At 22.1% G+C, this 21,317-nt stretch overlaps 5 protein-coding genes and 2 pseudogenes across 5 annotated transcripts, besides 2 other annotated features; 2 read left to right on the forward strand and 5 right to left on the reverse strand.

Moving 5' to 3' along the window:
- The first annotated feature begins 879 nt into the window (after positions 1 to 879).
- PBANKA_0500100 lies at positions 880 to 2,464 on the forward strand (annotated as a pseudogene).
- Positions 880 to 2,464: a sequence feature (fam-a protein, pseudogene).
- A 1,479-nt stretch (positions 2,465 to 3,943) lies between these two features.
- PBANKA_0500200 (BIR protein) lies at positions 3,944 to 5,055 on the reverse strand (the record flags this gene model as incomplete). Its single annotated transcript, XM_034568233.1, has 3 exons — positions 3,944 to 4,033; positions 4,118 to 4,921; positions 5,041 to 5,055. The coding sequence occupies 3 exons, from the start codon at positions 5,053 to 5,055 to the stop codon at positions 3,944 to 3,946; spliced, it is 909 nt and encodes a 302-aa protein (XP_034420243.1).
- Positions 5,056 to 7,720: 2,665 nt separating this feature from the next.
- Positions 7,721 to 8,634, reverse strand: PBANKA_0500600 (fam-b protein; the record flags this gene model as incomplete). Its single annotated transcript, XM_034568234.1, has 2 exons — positions 7,721 to 8,398; positions 8,566 to 8,634. The coding sequence occupies 2 exons, from the start codon at positions 8,632 to 8,634 to the stop codon at positions 7,721 to 7,723; spliced, it is 747 nt and encodes a 248-aa protein (XP_034420244.1).
- Positions 8,635 to 9,746: 1,112 nt separating this feature from the next.
- PBANKA_0500700 (fam-a protein) lies at positions 9,747 to 11,271 on the forward strand (the record flags this gene model as incomplete). Its single annotated transcript, XM_034568235.1, has 6 exons — positions 9,747 to 9,877; positions 10,012 to 10,267; positions 10,364 to 10,430; positions 10,591 to 10,700; positions 10,804 to 11,036; positions 11,235 to 11,271. 6 exons carry the CDS (start codon positions 9,747 to 9,749, stop codon positions 11,269 to 11,271), a joined length of 834 nt encoding a protein of 277 aa, XP_034420245.1.
- Positions 11,272 to 11,770: 499 nt separating this feature from the next.
- Positions 11,771 to 12,850, reverse strand: PBANKA_0500721 (annotated as a pseudogene).
- Positions 11,771 to 12,850: a sequence feature (BIR protein, pseudogene;~PIR protein, pseudogene).
- Positions 12,851 to 15,392: 2,542 nt separating this feature from the next.
- Positions 15,393 to 16,302, reverse strand: PBANKA_0500741 (fam-b protein; the record flags this gene model as incomplete). Its single annotated transcript, XM_034568236.1, has 2 exons — positions 15,393 to 16,061; positions 16,234 to 16,302. 2 exons carry the CDS (start codon positions 16,300 to 16,302, stop codon positions 15,393 to 15,395), a joined length of 738 nt encoding a protein of 245 aa, XP_034420246.1.
- Positions 16,303 to 17,731: 1,429 nt separating this feature from the next.
- On the reverse strand, positions 17,732 to 20,594 carry PBANKA_0500781 (BIR protein; the record flags this gene model as incomplete). The annotated part of the gene is made up of 3 exons (XM_034568237.1): positions 17,732 to 18,103; positions 18,214 to 20,457; positions 20,580 to 20,594. The coding sequence occupies 3 exons, from the start codon at positions 20,592 to 20,594 to the stop codon at positions 17,732 to 17,734; spliced, it is 2,631 nt and encodes an 876-aa protein (XP_034420247.1).
- Positions 20,595 to 21,317: the final 723 nt, after the last annotated feature.

A 21,317-nucleotide genomic window follows, 5' to 3' on the forward strand; every position in this document is an offset into this window, starting at 1 on the left:
CTGAACCCTGAACCCTGAAACCCTAAACCCTGAACCCTAAACCCTAAACCCTGAACCCTAAACCCTGAACCCTAAAACCCTGAACCCTGAACCCTAAACCCTAAACCCTGAACCCTGAATTAAATTGCAAACATTTTATTTAGTAAATTTGAAATTAAAAATAATAAAAAATATCACATAAAACAGGATTTATTATAAATTTTATGATGAATTTGTAATATTATTATTGTAGTTGTGCAATTGCAACCATAATAAGCAATTTAACCTCAAATTAGTCTCTTTTAATGCTTAAAATGTAAAGACATGCTTTATACCAAAACTAATGAAAAAAACACCAAAACTATTACTTTTATATAATCTTATTATAATGTATTTCTCCCATAATCGCTTATTCATTGGCATATGTATCCACAAATATCATCATATTCAAATCATATATATCAAATTTTATATTAAAGTTAATATATTTTTTATAATCATTCCTATTTGCATTTTAAATGGTAGTTTTGCTATCAGTTACACACAATTGGTAGTGTATAATATTGCTTTTGTTCGATGTCTTGCAAATATAAGGTATATTAACCCCATATGTATGAATATCTTACAAATTTTAGTTTTTATTTTAGCTTAACGAACCATGATAAAAAGTTTGTGTATTCATAATGCAATATATATAATATTTATATTATTTATTTTTTGATATTCAGTATTGGGGAGACCATTGGTTTTTATTGTTTTCTTATAAAGAACAATTTAAATAAAAAATATATTGAATTTATAAATTCAATTAAGTATGCGCATTAATAATTAAATAGTCGTATTAATCTTTATTTTTTTAAATAAATATTAATTTTTAACGTTTTATTTATCATGTCCAAAATGAATAAAGGATATATTAAAATTTGGGTTTCTCTTTTAACCGTATTCATATATATGAGCCGTAAAACCCTTGCAGCTGAACTTTCTCTAGAAAAAGTTACTCTAGGCAAATTTGTGTAATCAAATAGGACAATATATGTGTTTCATATAAGAGAATATTATATACATATTTATGTAAATACACACCTGTATAACTTTGGATAGTTAGTATACCATTTTACAAATTATTTTTTTTACAAATTATTTTTTTACAAATTATTTTTTTTACAATTAAAAATGTAAATATTAATTAAAAATATATCCATTTTGGCCAATGATGAATCGGATAAAGGACATGAACAAAACACCCCACTATTATGCACAGATCCTGAAGAAATTGAACAAGCAACAAAACGTATGAATATACCTGAGTCACTTTTACAACACCATGGTACAAATACAGATAATTACGATTTAATTACTGATATTGATTTTGATACAAATATATATTTTAAGAAACATGAAAATGCATACATTGAAAAACTTAATTTTAAAATTCGAACCCCCGATAAAATATGAATTAAAGAGAAAAATATTACAATCTATAAAGTTAACCCCAAATAAAAAAATTATTATATATTTTTTCCCATTAGTATAATGATATAGTAAACAAACTATGGAATCCACATGGTGATCAATGTTATGATGAAAACTTTATTAATGGTATACAAAAAAAATAATCATTCTATTTAATGCATGGTTGTTACTCCTTATGTGTCGTTTCTTGCCTTATTATTTCCAATTTTATATGATCCAAAATTGGGGTTTTTATTGTGCTAATTCCATAGTATTTTATTTTTATGTATCCAATTTTATAATTTTTTTAGGAATAATTACTCATGTATATAATCCAAATTTAATAATCATACAACAACGTTACCGAAATCCTACGCAATCATCTCCAAAATATCCTTATCCTTTAGCCACAAAAGTTGAAGTAAAAATTATTTCTGTTCATATTAAATGATTGCACCATAATTTATACAAATGATGTATTTTTATATCCATTTTGTAGATATCAAAAGACACAACTATAATGGTCTGTGGTTCAACAAATATAAATGACCACAACAATGCCAATCAAAAAACATATATAAACACAATCTCCGAATTTTCAAATTCATTAAAAATTGATATTGATTCGGAAGAGGATATTAAAAAGGAAAAATTAGAAAAATATATTTTAACTTATCTGGATTTATAATTAAAAAAAAGACGAATTAATTGATATTACCTATGTTACCTCTGTAAAGCAATATAAACAATTTAATAGCATAATAATCTTATTTCATCATTTATTTTACATTTTTATTGCGTTATTCTCATTTTAACATTTATCAAAAAATATACTCTGAATAAATACACATATTTATAATATATGATATCCATCTTCCAAAAAATTGAAACATTTCTTATATACATTTATCCATTTTTTTCGTAGATGAATGTGAATGCCCCTTTTGTCCCAATGTTTATTAATATACTAAATAAAGCATCAAAATTGATAGTTATTATGCACTTAAAAAATATTTTTTATAATGTATAAACATATATTTCCCATTGTATCTTTTAAACAATTTAATATTCTGATACATATATTAAAAAATTCATTTGTTTTCATGGATGACACCTATTTTAAATTACCATCACAAAACCTCTTTTTTCCGTTTTATGAATTCTTACTTTGTATATAATTTGCTCATATATTCTTTATATAAAGATTCATATGCAGGTATTTAATTTTGTCAACAGACAAATATAAGTGTTATAATTTGTGCAAATATTTTATTTACGCCCATTCTTTCATTTAATGTTCATCATACCTTTTTCTAATATAATGCAAATTTTGGTCAAATCATAGTATTTGAAAATTAAATTACATTGTCCTATTTTCTAAGTGTATATGCATAACTTTTAAATTATTATTAATATATATAATTTTTTTTTTAATTCTCTTCAATAACTTTATTTACATCCAAAATTTTCTCTACACATAAATTTTATTTATATATTTATTTTTTAACTGTTTTAAAATATAATTTATTTATAACTCAAAATTATAATGTTTAAAAATTAATAATGATCAATCTAATATTATACCTTCATAATAAATAATATAAAACTATTTCTATAATTTTAATTTAAAACCTTACCATAAAATTATACTATATATAATCGAAAGTTAAAAGGATACTATCCCTATATCTATAATGTAATTTTTTATTAATATGTATATTTTTATTGTATTATTTAAAATGATTGATGCATAAAACATCTTTTATAGACATCGTTGTGTTGCCAAACCTCGATTGATGTTTTATGAATCTATATTTTATGACTACCTATTCTATATTGGTAATATGTTTAATTAATCTTAAAAACACATTTTAACCTGAATGTATTTATAATGTAGATGAATACTCAAAATGAATTTTATTATAATTAATACCCAACTTCATACATAATAATAATATTGTACTGTTCGATTATCAAAATACAATTTAAATTAAAACAAATAATAAGTTTTACTAAATAAAATGTTTTATTAAATAAAGAAACATATTCTGTTATGCACATTTCAATATAGTTATGATTAACAAGCTCTATATAATAAATAATTATCATGTATCATAATATGAATTAATATAGACATTTTATTTTAATCTTATTAAATCCATATGAACACTCAATTATATATAACTTATGAAAAAAATGGAATGTGGCCCTTTTCATATTAATGGTTATATCCACTTATGGGTTCCATATTTGGTCTTTTGAACTTCTCGAAATTAAACATACGCGTATAGTACATATATTAAATTAGTGTTCAAATTATAAAAAATAAATAAGGATATAAGATTTAACCCTAACCCAATTATGGGGTCCACGACCTGAACCCTGACCCACAATATAAAAACTATATAAAAATTATGCAAAAATTATGACCAAAAATTACTTCTTAATAGACAGTTTCCTAAAATATATAAATAATTATTATTATTCTTAAATTGTCACTCTCTTCGAATCATATACTAATTATCCATTTTCTTCTTAATGATTTTAGCTTTTTTCTTAAATTTTTTTGAACTTTTCTCCGAAATCCAAATAACGAATGCTAATATAAAATGTTAAGAAGCGTACGGTTGTTTGTTAATGTTTACATATATATAGTATTTTTTTTTAATTCCTTATTATTTACCTTATATCCAATTCCTAAAAATAATGCTATTGCACCAAATACCGATAAAACTGTAAATAAGTTGTTTCCTATCGACGACCTTGATGATGCAACTTCAGATGTTTGTGCAGAAGTTTGTTCAGAACTTTTTACAGAAATTTGTGTTGTTTTTATCTCTGGAAGGAGTGGAAACTTGCTATTTTGAACATTTTTACATTTATTTTTTAAATTATTATAATCAGTTGATAAAGTAGACAACATTTTATTATAGGAACTGCTATTAGTGTTATTATAATCTTTGTTAAGGTCTTTATATTTTTCAACAAATTCTTTAGCTTTTCCCGAACAGTTTGTGCAATTTTTATTGTCGTCATCAAATTCAGTATACATTTCACATAATTTTTTAAATGCATCATAAAATTTAGATATATCTTTAATATTCATATTCATCAATTTTATTTTATTTTCTATAACACTCTTATTAATATTAAAATCATTAGTTATATGCTCATTATATTTACTATTTGTGTTTATATGTTCAGTATAAAAATCGTATAATTTGGTGTTTCCATTTTGTGTTTTTTGATTTAGTTTATAACTTAACCATAAAATAGCATATTCAGCAATTTTATCACTCTCTAATTTTTCATTATGATTAATACCATTAAATAAAGTTACTAATGCTATAAAAGTAGAAATAACTTTTTTGACATCAGTATCACAGTTATTATCAGGGCAATAATACTTAAAATAACCAATAGAATTATGTCCTCCCTGGTTTTTCGGATCATTAGCAAAATTATCAATCTCACTAATTATATAACACTACGAATATATTTTACGAATTAAACAAAAAATGTATTAATATAAATGTTACTAAAATTAAAATTAATATAATTTGTAGGAATGCAACATACGAATAATATAAGAAAAAATGTATATACCACTCTAAAAGACATTATAATGAAATTCTGTTATAATTTGGAGATTATGCGGGGTGATGTTGTTTATATATATTGCATAGAATATATGGTATATTTACTCAAGATCTTTACATATAAATTATCTTTCGTTAGACATATTATTCTTAATTTTAACTTCATGTAAAATAATAATACATTAGTATTACTAAAATTATATTATACTTATTTTATGGCAGTTAGCTAAATTACCTTAAATAGAAGGTTGCTTATACACTTTTGCCATATGTATATATGATGAATTTTATACAAAAAATACTATTCTTACTAACACTTGGTATAACTTTATTATAAAAATAGATATACTTTTATAATGAATTTAACAAATATATACTTATACATATGCTTTAATATAGAACACAAACAACGTCATAAAACTCAAATACTACACAAATACAAAAAATTAAGAAAGTTATTATTATTAGAATTCTTAAAATATATAAATAGTGATTTTTTAAATATATTAAATTTGTGTATACTTGTTTCTTATAATATATATTATAGTTTTTTCTAAAATAATAGCATTTTCAAATTTAGTTACATGCCTCATTTTCTATACAAATTATTTAAATTTATATTATTTGTATTTAATATAGATAAATTAAAAAATAATTTTAATGCGTTAAATAACTTTATTTTTATTCCTGCATATCCCAATTTAGAAGTATTCTCTGTTGGATAATTTTATTATATATTTTCCCATCTTTTACATTATTTAAAATAACAATTAGCACTGGACCAGTATTTATAAGCTTAAACAAGTATTTGAATGCATATTATTTTTAAAAAAATGCTTAGTAAATATTAACACATAAATAAGTATTGATGCAAATTTTAAAGTATAATATAAAGTTATGTTTAATTAGGTTGTTATATTGCATTTTAAGAGAAGAGAGATAAGATATATTTTCTCTTTTACTATATAAATTTAGATAAATATTCGCTAAATGTTTTGCACAGTTCATTTTTATTTTATATATTCTATTGTTATAGTTATTAATGCATATACGTTAAACTAATTTATTAAAAATTCTATATGTTATTAATTCTATGGTAAAATAATGTTGTTTTAGATTAAAAAATTATTATTCAATAAAAACTAATAATATAATACAAGTTAATATGGAATAATAAAATGGCAATTAACATGAATTGAGTCTTCATCATTTTCTCCATGGATCCAAATTTTTATAATATAAAACCACATATCTCCAAATTGAATCTTTAACAAAAATATATAACATTGATACCTTTATAATGCATTATTATGTGTTTTTTCGATAATATTAATGTTTAATTATATGAAGGTTTCACAATAAAATAATATTTCAATATTAGTTATTGGTAGAGTATTTTATTAGTTTATATGTATAAGCATATAATAATAACGCATTTTGTCTATCATATTATTTATAATTACTAGAACTATAACATTAAATTTTATTAATATACTTATATTTTTTCAATTTACTATTTATAATATATTTCCAATTTATATATACATCATATCATTAAAACTTACAAATTAATAGTGATTAACATGTTAGTATACCTTATGATAAATAAATTATGGCGTATAAATCAATTTCTATTAATACAAATATAAAGGAATCATAAAAAAGGAATAGTGCACAATTAAAACTTATAAAAATATTGTATATGTAGTGCGATTTTTATTGTATTATTAAACATGTTAGATGCATAAAACATATTTTATAGATATCGTTGTACTGCCGAATCCCAATCGATATTTGATGATTATCTATATTTGATGATTATCTATTATATATTGGTAATATGTTTAATTAATATTAAAAACACACATATTAATATGAATATATATTGTAGTATAGACAATTGTTCCAAATGAATCTAATTATAATTTATACCCTCATATATAAAACTATTATACTATTCGGTTATCAAAATAAGACTTAAATTAAAACAAATGATACAAATAAGTTTTACTAAATAAAATGTTTTTTCAAATAAAGAAGCATATTATGATATCCATAATTCAATATAGCTCTGGGTTATCAAGGATTATATAATAGGCAATTATCATATAGAATAATATGAATTCATATATAGTCAACATCTATATTAATATATTCAATATGCTATTTTAATCATATTAAATCAATATTACACTTTATGGAAAAAATGTTATGCAACCCCTTTCGTATTAATGACTATGCTCCTTTGGGGGTGTATACTTGGACTTAATTTCGAGATTAAACATACGAGTATAGTATATATATATTTAATCATCATTTATAGACAAATAAATATGATCAAATTATAAACAAATTAATAAAAATATAACCCTAACTCAAAGAATAGATTCCGTAGAGCAAAACTATAACCCACAGTACAGGACCATGACCCAAAATACAAGTTTTCCAAAACGCAACTCTAAACATAAATCTGAACCATAAACATTTAACAAATGCCAAATAAATATAAATTTATTATATATTAAATTAAAATTTACATAATAATAAAATTAATAATAAAATATGCAATTAAATAAAATTCCATTATTATATAAAATGTAAAAGTATAACTTTTATACCATAAAATATTAAATATGTTATTTTTAATCATTTAAACAAATATAATAAAACATAATAATAAAAATTGGTTATTTAAATTTAAATTTAATGATTTTCTTCAGTTTAGTAGCTATGTCAGCTGAAATTAGTGTAACTATAACCAAAAATGGTATTGATAACGTCCCTGACAATATTCCCATCATAGAAATTCCAATCAACAACAGTCCTCTCTTCAATATTTTTTTGGCCGCTTTATCTGCCCTTCGATGATTTTCTAATTCATTATTACTACTTAAATCGATCTTATTATTTTCTGTCCCCAAGACATGTTCACAATTTTCCAATTGTCTAAAATTTTCATGCTCTGATACAGAATTATTTTCATCTTTTTTTGTTATTTTTTTATTCTCTATTGATTGTATTGCTAATTCATCATTTCTTTTATTATCAAACTCTTTTTTTACTTCTTCTAATTCTTTTCGAAACTCATTAATTATTTTTTTTGTCTTATTATCTACATTTTTGAAATCAAGTAATGTGTTATTTTCTTTATGCTTCTTTATATGTGAATCTATAAGATTTCGAAGTTGTACTATTTCTTCGTCATCGCCATTGCAGTCATTAACTTGATTTGCAAGATTCAAAGTTGATTGATAAAAATCATACAAATCAAATTCGTTATCTGCATATGCTAATATCCTATTATTTCTAAAGTTTATTACATTCCTTTCAAGGCATATCCCTCTATCGTTTACAAAGTATAGTTCCTGAAAAAAAAATGAGATATTTATTAACATATATATAACTAGTTTTAACTGTTTCTTTAACTAAGTGTTTTACCAATACATGAAACAATAATATAAAATTAATGTAAAACAAATGATACAAAAACTATAATGAAATATTATTAATAATAAAATAATGTGTAACTTACATTTTTGCCATATTCAAAAGAACAAATAACAATTGAAAAAAGAACATATTTTAAAATACTGACTCTCATTTTTAGATTTATTTATGTATTAAATAAATGAAATAATGTTGATAACTTGATATTTATTCCCAAAATATTAATGTTTACTATAGTTTTTTGTTCTAAAATTTATAAATAAATTATATATCTATAAATAACAAATTTTATTTCATTTATTAATTTTTTCTATTTTCTTAGAATTCATTAATTCAATGTTGTAATAAATTTCGTTATATTCATTAAAATTGTTTATGGATATAAATACTATATTTTTTTCAAATCAATATTAACTTTTATCTAAAAAATACACCGTTTTTAATATAATTTATAATACATTGGTGCTTTTAGTGGTACGGTTTTAATATTTTATAAACTTATATTTTTCTATTAATGTTTAATACGAAAAAATTAATAAATATCAATTAAAATAATAAAATATTAGATACATATCTTTTTTTTATATGAATAAATACAAACATATAATGAAAACATTAACAAATCACCATTGATATTTACATTTAAATCGTTTCTAATTTATTATAATATTTCTCCAATTTTAAATATTAATAATTTTCTCCACTTTACCGATTTTGTGGAAAAACATATTTTTTTATTATTTTCTTACTTTTATATTTTTATTTTAAATGATTGATCTTCTATTAGGTAATAACAACATTGTTTTTTTCTATTATATATATGTAATTCCATAGATAATGAAATGCTTTATAAATTTTAGATTTAATTTAGTTAATTATAAAAATATAAAACTTGTGCATTAATAATGCTATATATTAAAAATGTTACTTATATAATTAAAGTTATTTATTTTTATCACAACATTTGATGAACCAAAACCCATAATAGTATGTACATTCGTTATTTATGAAATTTTTGGTTATCCGCTGCTTGCAATCAAACTAATTAAATATAAAATATCTTGAATTTATAAATATAATAAAGTTATACAAAATTGAAATTTAAATATATGTTTTTTAAATAAATCTTATTTTTATTGTTTTTTCGAATATTTGTTGCTTCGATTCCAATTTTATTTATATAGTTTTTCTAATTCCTAATTTATAGTTTTTAATCTAAAAAAAATATAATTAAATTTATTAATATTTTGTTTATTAAAATCGAAAATGAGTAAAGGATATATTAAAATCATTTTTTCTCTTTTAATTTCATCCGTATATATGAGCAATAAAACTTTTGCAGCTGAGGCTAATTCAGATATTGAAGCTTTACGAAAATTTGCTCGACCACCTAACATGTAAGAAAATATGACAGTATATATATTCACATCGAATATAATTCGTATTTATGGAAATGTATATCTACATAAGATTGAATAGTAAAAACATCAGTCTATAAATTCATTTATATTTTTTCTTTGCAAATTAAAAGAAGATCGATTTTTCCCAATGATTATTCAGAAGGAGCGATTGAAGAACAATCCTTTAACTCATGTGTATACCCTCAAGAAATTGAAATAGCAGAAAAGGTTATGAATGAAGCTGAACGGTTATTACAATACCATGCTGAAAGTACGGATGATTACAAATTATATCATAAATTCAGTAAGGATTCAATTGCATATTATAAGAAACATGGAAATACATTAATTTTTAAATTTAATCATAAAATCAAATACCCAGACAAGGCATGAATTAACAAGGAAGCATTTTTAAGCCATAATATTAAGTTAAAATTAAAAAATAATTATTACATATATATATGCGTTTTCCCTGTTCATTAGTATAATTATATAATAAGCATTTTATGGAATTCAAATGCCAAATATGTTGGTGGTCAAATTGTTAAAGGTATTAACCAAATAATCAATCAATTTAATATACGATTCCCAATATCCAATATTTCATCTTTTATTATTTCCAATATTCTATAATACTGTTTTTTGTCTCTTACTCGTTAATTTTCGTAATATCCTAATTTATATTTATGTAAACATATAATTTTTTTTAGAAAAAGTTGCACGTGCATACTCTCCAAATTTAATGATGATCCAACAGCGTTACAAAAATGATGCTATATCGTTCCATGGATATTACTATGCTTTAGCAAAAAAAGTTCAAGTAAGGAAACATTTGTTTTCGTTCATCCCTCTAAAAATGAAAATTTACACATTATATAGTGTAATTTATGCAAAACATATATATATTTTTGATTCATTTTTAGGTATCAGACGACACAACTATAATTGTCTATGCATCATCTGATGTAAATGACTATAACAGTGTCAATAAAAAAAAATATACAAACACTATTTTAGAAAGTGCAAACTCATTCAAACCAAAAATTTATTCAGAAAAGGATATTAGAAATGGAGAATTGACAAGAATGTTTGTTAACTTATCTGGATTTATAATTCAAAAAAAAGGAATTGCGTTGATATTACCTATCTCAACTCTGTAAGCAATCTAAAAATTTTAATAACTTAATAATTTTATTCCACGATTTATTTTGTTATTTCGTTATCCTATTTTATCACTTATAAAAAATACATACCATTTATATAAATGTAAATATTTATAATATATGATGTTCATCCGCATAAAACTATAATATTTGCTTTTATATATTTATCCGTTTTTGTTTTTTGTTTGCAGATTAATATTAATACCCCTATTTTTGAAGATTTATTAATTATAATAGTTAATTCATCACAAATACTAAATATTATGAGATCAACCACCACAACTTCCAAGAAATTGTGTGCATTCCTCATAATATTTTTGATCATTTTAATGTTGTAATACATTATTAATAAAATAAATATGCTTTCATATATGATGCCTATTTTAATTTATTTCCATAACTACATTTTTTAATACAGTTTGCTTTCTATATAATTTCTTTACATCGTTTTAACATAAAGCTGTATATATTTATTTTGGTGGACATCGTAAATATAACCATTATAATTTGGGAAAAATATTTCTTTATTCTCCCTTTTCATATTAATATTGATAATCCTTTTATATGTAGAAATATATAAATTAGTATTTTTCTGGTACTATTCCCCTTATTTTCATTATGCATATACAACTCCCCATTGTTATTATCAAGCTTAGAAACCATTAAATATATCAATAATCATCCTCTAAATCACCTATTAATGATTTATTTTCTCTTTATTTTTTTCTCATTGGAACTGTTTTCGAAATCCAAATAACGAATACTAATATAAAATGTTAAGAAGCGTATTATTTTTTGTTAACGTTTACATATATATAATTAAAATAATTTTTAAATGTAATATTTTTTAATTCCTTATTATTCACCTTATAAGAAACTCACAAAAAAATGATATTGCACCAAATATCGATACTGGAATTAATTTGTTATCGACGAACTTGATGATGTAACTTCAAAATTTTTTGCAGAATTAGTTGCAGAATCTTGTTCAGAACTTTTTACAGAAATTTGTGTTGTTTATATAGGTGGAAAAAATTGAATATTGCTACATTTATTTTTTAAATTATTATAATCAGTTGATAATGTAGACAATATTTTATTATATGAACTGCCTTTATTATTAAGTTCTTTATATTTATCCGAACATTTTTTGCAATCTTGTTTGTTTGCATTAAATTCATAATACATTTCACATAATGATATAAACGCACCATAAAATTTAGATGTATTTTCAATATTAATATTCAACAAATCCTTTTTTTTATCTATGATTTCCTTATAATTTGCACATCCTGCTTTATTTTTTAATGAATTACTACAATCTTTGTCAGATTTATTACAATTAGTATAATGAATGTTATTCTTTATATGCGCTTCATAAAATCGGTTTAAGTTATTGATGTTATTAACATTCTTTAAGTTTAACATATAACTTAACCATATCATAATGTATTCAACAATATTGATATTACTTTTTTTATATACCACAAAAATGCAGCATTTATTTTATCTAAATCCGTCTTACATTCTTTAGTGTTTTCTGAATCTCCATTAGGGCAATAATTCCTAATACTTCCATTATTATGAAAATCATAATTTGGAGATTTGTCTAATTCATCAGGTAAATACAATCTCAAATGACGAAACCTTCCACACTAACAAAGCATTTAAAAAAGTATAATAAAAATATATGTTAATGAAACTCTTGTAAAATAAAATTTAATGATATTTATAGGTAATATAATATCAACAAATATAAAGAAAAGCAAATTTTCTTAAAAAAATTATATACCAGGCGATAATCCATTGTAATTTTATTTTGTTTATAATATGTAGATTATGTAGCATCATATTATTTTATATATTTTACGCTTAATAAATGATAAAGTTATTGAAATTTAATATAAAATTGTCTGTGGTTAAGCATGTTATTATTTTTAATATTAATTTAAAGATAATATGGAACAAGATAATACTTTTGTGGTAGTTAGATAAATTGCCTTATTTTGAGTGTTGTTTAACACCTTTTTTATCATATGCATATATAATACAATTTTACATAAATAGTTATCCTTAATAACATTCATATGAAAATTATTATAAAAATTAAAGTGACATTAAAATTAATTTAGAATATATCTTCTTATATATGCTTTAATATAGAAAATAAAAAACGTCATATCTTTTGTTTTAATAAATAGTACCCCAAAACTAATATACTGCAAAAATCGAAACAGTTAAGAAATCCATTATTACTATAATCTTAAAAGTATATAAATATATTTAAATATTTATATACTTGTTTCTTATAATATATAATATAGACTTTTCTAAAATTATAACATTTATAAAATAAGTTGCATTGTTCCCTTTTTTAATTGATATACATAATTTTAATATTATTTTTATTCCTATATAATTCAATTTATAAATATATCTTATTATATAATTTTATAATATATTTGCACATCTTTTCTATTCTTTAAAACAATTAGCATTGAGTCCGTATTTATTAAGCTATTTATAAGTTTAAATAACCCTTTAAATGTATATTGTTTTAAAAATAATATATAGTAAATATTAACACATGAATAACTATTGATGTAAATTTTAAAGTATAATAGAAAATTATGTTTGATTAGATTGTTATGCTGCACTTTAAGAGGAGATAGATCAGATATCTTTGCTCTTTTAATATATAAATTTAGATAAATATTCATTAAATGCTCTGAATTGTTCAGTTTTATCTTATATATTCTACTTCTATAGTTATCAATATATATACAATCAAATAATTTATTAAAAATTATATATTTTATTAACTCAGGGTAAAACAATGATAATATAATACGCGTTAATATGGAATAATAAAATGGCATTTAACATTAATTGAGTCTTTAGCCTTTTCTCTATTTATCCAGTTTTTTAGAATATAAAACCACATATCCCAAATTGGATATTTAACAAATATATAAAAATGATACCTTTATAATGTATTATTATGTGTCTTTTCGAAAAAAACATATTTAATTATATGAAATTTTCCCAATAAAACAATATTTCAATATTAATTATTGATAGAATATTTTACTAGTTTATATGTATAGGTATATAATAATAATACATTGTACCTACCATATTATTTATAATTGTTAGAACAAAATATAATATTAAATATTAATATTCTTATATTTTAACTATTTTAAAATATAATTTATTTATACCTCAAAACTATCAAATTTATAAATGAATATCGATTAATCTATTATTATACCTTATGATAAATTAAGGCATATAAAGCAACTTCTATTAATACTAATTAATTTTAATACATATGTAAAATACAAAAAGAGAATAGTAACCACAATTAAAACTTAAAAAAATGTTAGAAGCATAATAATAATTTACAGACTATGTTATATTGTCGATTCTTGATCAATATCTATGAATCTATATTTTATGAATATCTATTATTACAGTTCAGTTGGATAACACGATTTAAATCAAAATAAATATGATATAAATAATGTGTTTTATTAAATAAAATTTTCATCAAATAAAGAAACATATTATGATATCCATAATTCAATATAACTCTGGGTTATCAGGGCTTATATAATAGGCAATTATCATATAGAATAATATGGATTCATATATAATCAATATATATATTAATATATTCAATATGCTATTTTAATCATATTAAATCAATATTACACTTTATGGAAAAAATGTTATGCAACCCCTTTCGTATTAATAGATATGCTCCTTTGGGTGGTACATATTTGGACTTAATTTCAAGATAAAACATATGGGTATAGTATATATATATTTAATCACAATTTATAAACAAATAAATATGATCAAATTATAAACAAATTAATAAAAATATAACCCTAACCCAAAACATAGATTCCATAGACCAAAACTATAACCCACAGTACAGGACCATGACCCAAAATACAAGTTCTCCAAAACGCAACTCTAAACCTAAATCTGAATCATTAATATAGCTTATAATTTTATTAATAGTGTGCTTAAATTTGTTTATTTAAAATAATTATAAATACTGGCTAAAAATTAGTACATTCAAAATCCATTAATATATAACATATGTGCATGGAAATAGACAAATGAGTTTTTAACAAATTGTAATCACAGATAAATTAATTATATAACGTGATTATATATCAAATTAAAATATATAATAATATAACAAACAATTAAATTATATTCAATTATTATATAAAATGTAAAAAGCATAAATTTTATGACATAAAATATTAAGTATATTATTTCTAGTCATTTAAACATGCATAATAAAGCATAATAATAAAAAGTGGTTATTTTTATATTTTTCTTAATTTAATGGAATATTTAATAAGTCTCCAAAGGAAATAGCATATGAAAAATCCAGGCAATATGGGTATTATAATTAAGCACGCAAACAATATTAGTGGTATCGAAGAAACAACTGCTAAAAATGCCAACGCCGACAGGATGAATTTTGTTGCTACTTTTTTAATTGTTTTATTCAATTTTGATTTCATATAACAATTACTTGATACAATTTTATTATTTTCATTTTTTTCCAATTGTTTAAAGTCTTCATGTTCTGATACAGAACTATTTTCATCTTTTTTTATTATTATTTTATCATCTATCGGTTGTATTGCTAATTCACCATTCGTTTTATCAGAAATCTGTTTTTTTAATTCTTCTAATTTTTTTCGAAGTTCATTAATTATTTTTTTTGTCTTACTATCTACATTTTTTAAATCAAGTGATGTGTTACTTCCTTTATGCTCCTTTATATGTGAATCTATAATATTTCGAAGGTGTTCTATTTCTTTTTTACCTTCAACACAATCACCAAGTTGATTTGCAAGATTCAAAGTTGATTGATAAAATCCATTTAAATCAAATTCGTTATCTGCATATGATAATATCCTATTATTTCTAAAGTTTATTACATTCCTTTCAAGCCATATCCCTCTATCGTTTACAAAGTATAATTCCTGCAAAGAAATCAAATATTTATTAACATATATGTAATTAATTTTAATTGTTGGTTTAATTTAACATAAGTGTTTTGCCAATACATGAAACAATAATATAAGGTTAATGTAAAACGATAGATACAAAAACTATAATGAAATATTATTAATAATAAAATAATATGTAACTTACATTTTTGGAATATTCAAAAGAACAAATAACAATTGAAAAAAGAACATATTTTAAAATACTGACTCTCATTTTTAGATTTATTTATGTATTAAATAAATGAAATAATGTTGATAACTTGATATTTATTCCCAAAATATTAATGTTTACTATAGTTTTTTGTTCTAAAATTTATAAATAAATTATATATCTATAAATAACAAATTTTATTTCATTTATTAATTTTTTCTATTTTCTTAGAATTCATTAATTCAATGTTGTAATAAATTTCGTTATATTCATTAAAATTGTTTATGGATATATATATTATGTTTTTTTTCAAAGAAATATTAACTTTTATCTAAAAAATACATAATTTTTAATATTTTAATTATAACAAAATATATGTATATAATAATTTTCCCTAAAATTTATTTTTAGAAAATTTGTTATAAAATAAACTTTTAATTAATTTTTAATACTTTGGTATATTTAGTGATGGGGTTTTAATATTTTGTAAATTTATATATTTTCTATTATCATTTACACACGACCAAATAATAAATATCAATTAAATAATATGATATTAGGTGCATATATATATGTTCTATATGAATAAATACAACCATATAATGAGCACTTTAGTAAAATATCTTTGTTATTTACATTTAAATGATTTTTAATTTATTATATTTTATTGTTATATTTCTCCAATTTTAAATATTAATTAATAATATTTCACATTTTATTTACCATTTTTTTGTAAAAATATTTTTTTCATAGATTGATGTGCACTAATTTTATTTATAAATATATCTATGAATATAAACATCAATTGTACTATTCCTATTAAAGTCATATAAAATATTCAAATTTTCAAGTATACCTTGTATAAATCACAACGAATAATACATGTGAAACCAGAAAATGAAATACAGTTAATAAGAAATGCTTTATTTCTCGATTCATTAAACATATAGTACATTTACTCATATAGAAAATGCATTATTGTATAAGCTTTATATATATAAACATATATTTTATATATATTTTTCAGACCGTAATATTAGAAAATTTATTTTCATGAATGGGATTTATTTATTGTTTTCATTTTTCTTATAAACCAAATAATGTTCATTAAAAATTAATTATCTCCAAATAGGACATATCTTAATTATATCAATTCATGTCATCTGAATAATTTATTAATGATTTATTTCCTCTTTTATTTTTTTTCGATAATAAATAATTTTATAAACTAATATATTTTTAGAGTTATAGAAAAGGAAGTTATAATTGAAATCACATGAATCGATCATAAGACACTGTTTTATATAGATTAATAAAATACACATATTATAATATTACACAAAATGCACTTTTTAATTGTTTATATAAGCCAAATTACTTATATTAATATGCAGTTATTATTTTTAATACTTATATTGAATTTTTAAGTCAGATCCAAAGAATCTGAACACAAAACAAAAACTATTAATTATATTTATTATTCTAAAGAATCTCATTTTCTTCTATAAACATAAAAAATAAACACCAAATACAAAATAATAAATGGTACAGGATCGGTCTCCATAAGTTTATACATATTTAATAATGGATATTTTCCCCAGTAAATGGAATTTATAAACTGTTTAGTTTGTTTTTTTTGAGTAGATGAACTTGTAACCTTTTCATCCTGCTTTTTTTGAGTAGATGGATTTGTAAGCTTTTTATCCTGTTTTTTTTTAGATAAATTTATAATTATTTGTACTTGTTTTTTTCGATCAGTTGGGTTTATAACTCTTTTTGTCTTTTCATTTGCACCAAACATATTTATAACCTTTTTCATGTTTTTTTTTTTCTTCAATTCCTTTCTCCATCCAAATGAAAAATACTAACATAAAATTATGAAAAATATATAGTTATTTGTTTTTTATGCATGCACAAAATATGTAGTAATATGTATTTTTTAATTTTCTATTTAATAATTTTCTTTCTATTTACCTTATACATAAGTGCTAAAATAATGGGTATGCCAATAATTATAACTAAATATACAAATAATTTGTATCCTTTAAATACATCTCCTGGAAATCCTATTTCAAATATTCCTTTTTCTACCTTGATTTCAGGAGGAAGTTGTTTAATTCCTTGATCATGTATTTTATTGATAGAATCCTTTGATGGCTCTTCAGGAGCTGGTGTTGGTATTGGTACTTCATCTTTACTTCCAGTTTCACTTATTTGGTCTTTACCTTCAGTTTTATTTTCTTGGTTTCCAACTTCAGGTTCACTTATTGTATCTTCACTTCCACCTCCATCTTTAGCATTTTCTTGGCTTTTACCTTCAGATTCTTTTTTTGGACTCCCATCTTCAGCTTTTTTGTCACTAGATTGTGTCGGTGAAGGCGAGGGTATTTCTGATGAACTATCAGATGGAGGTAAATTACTTCCTGAATCTTTTGGTTGAATTTTATTATCAGCTGACGATAAATTATCATTTGCTTTATTTGGTTGAGTAATTATATCATTAGCAAAATTATTAAATGCAGAATAACCTTTTGTTAAGCTAGTTGATACACTTTCATATAAACGATGCCCATAATCTGTAAGGTTTTTATAAAAAGATGAAAGATACAGTTTATAGAAATCGTGTAAAAATCCCTTTTCTGTGATTTTTTTTATAGTTTCATGGTTCGTTGATGATTTTTCTTGTGTAGATGCAGGTTGTGTCTCATGTTTTTCATCTTGTGCTTCTGGCGATGGTGGTGTTGGTGATGTTGTTGGTTCTGGCTGTGGTTCTGACTGTAATTCTGGATGTGATTCTGCCTGTGATTCTATCTTTTGTTGTTCTTGTCGTGGTTGCGGTTGTGGTTGTGGTTGCGGCTGTGGTTGTGATTCTGGTTGTGGTTTTGAATCTGTAACAGATTGTTCTTGAACTACTGTTTGATTGTTCGGTTCCGTTGGTAAATTGGTATTTTTTTGTTCTTCAGAGTCTTCTTTTGGGATTTCACTTTTTTCTAGTTCATTTCCTGAAGGTGATGATGCACCTTCTGAATCTGATGGGTTATCACATTGGTTTGATGCTTGATCCATTGTATTTTGTTGTTCGTTGTTTTGATCATTATTCTTCGGTTCGGTTTGTTCACTATCTTCTTCTTCACCTTCTAAATCTGCTTCATCTTCTGAATCTGCTTCATCTTCTGAATCTGCTTCATCTTCTGAATCTGCTTCATCTTCTGAAATTTGTGATGGTTCTTCTGTAACTGGTTGTTTTCCTCCTTGGATTGATCTTTGATGGTTGTTACTCTGTTTTTTATTCTTCGGCGCTTTGACAATTACTTTTTTTATTTTCTTTTTTTTCACTATTCCTCTCTTCTTCATCGCCATTTTTTTTATAATTTTCACAAATTTCTTCAGTATCTGATATTTCTTTTTATTTTTAGAGGAATGTGTTTTTACAATTTCACTAAATTTTCGATCTATTTCATTCGGTAAATTTTGGGAACTCACATCTATAATTCTCCACGAGGTAGTTGCTTTTTTACATGATTGAGCACAATAATTTATTTCATCATTAATTTCTTGAAGATTATCTTTGTTTTTATTACCATTTTTAAATTTCTCATAAGCTTTTTTTAAAGTCAACAACACGTCACAATAATACTTATCTTCAATATACTTAGTTGTTTTATCATCAAATTTATTGTATAGATTATTCCATTTAATAGCAAATTTTGTAAAATAGGAGCATTCTGAAGAATCTTCGGAACAATTAGTAATTACATTACAAAGATCTTTAAGTAACTCATAAAGTTCATACATTTCTTCAATTTTAATTTCCATTATTTCTTTTTTTTCAGCGATTTTATCAAGATATTCATAATAATTGTCATCATCAACATCAGCATCAACATCACCATTTTTTATAAACGTAATATAAAAATCTGACACGCTTCCGTAAGTTCCATCTGTAATTAGTTTCATTTTATTACTTAACCATAGCATAATATACGTGATATATTCGTTATTTTTATTATCAGATTCTATATTATCATCTCCGCTGAATAAATTATTAAATAATAATACATTACCAGCATTAACTCTTTGACTGACAGTTTTACATTCTCTTTTCCCCGTTTCATTGTTAATAGGACAATAAATAGTGTGTATTTCATTAGTGATATCAATGCCCTCAAGAGAAAAATTATTATCCCAGTAATCATCAATTTCTTTAAATGCTTTACACTAAGAACATATTATAAAAATTAATAAAAAATATATTAATGAAATCTTGTTGAAATTTAAGTTAATTTATAAACAATGCAAAACAATAAAATAAAATTCATTTTATTAAAAAATGTGTATACCACATTGAGAGTCATTATTCTGGATTTTATTTTTAATCTGTAAATAATTTGTCATATTTCTATTTTGTACATAAGGAATGTATTGAGACAAAGTAAGTTATTAATTAATTGAGATTTCTATATAATTAATATATGTAGTTAAAGACATTCTTATTAGTTTAATGCTTGAATTAGCATGGAATAATAATAGTATTGAACAGGTATTCGATTTTTGTTTATAACAATTGCTAAATTGTCTTAAGTGGTTATTTGTTTAATATTTTTATCATATCTATATATAATATATTTTATGCATAATACAATTTTTTAAAATAATATTTTAAATAAACCGATTACACAAATTCATGGAATGCCATAACAAAAATAGATGGAATTTATTTTATATAATAATACATTTATGTTATAGGCTTACACATGAAAATAAAATTATATTCACTACTTTTTTAATAAATGAGCTTCAAAACTTATGTTACTATAAATACATAAAGAATAAGAAATATGTTATTACTATGGTTGTTAAAAATGGATTTGGATCTCACTATGTAATCCCATATATTGATATACGCTATTATTCAATAAGGAATATTACACCTTTTTATATTATTTCCAATAAATGAAAGAAAAATTGTTTAAATTATAACATTTAATAAATGAATTAATATTATTTTTTCGAATTAAGTTATATATTGTGTGCATTTACATTTAATCAATATGTAAATTAATGATCCATTTTAAAAT

This window comes from Plasmodium berghei, assembly GCF_900002375.2.
Source record: "Plasmodium berghei ANKA genome assembly, chromosome: 5".
Lineage (NCBI taxonomy): Eukaryota > Apicomplexa > Aconoidasida > Haemosporida > Plasmodiidae > Plasmodium > Plasmodium berghei.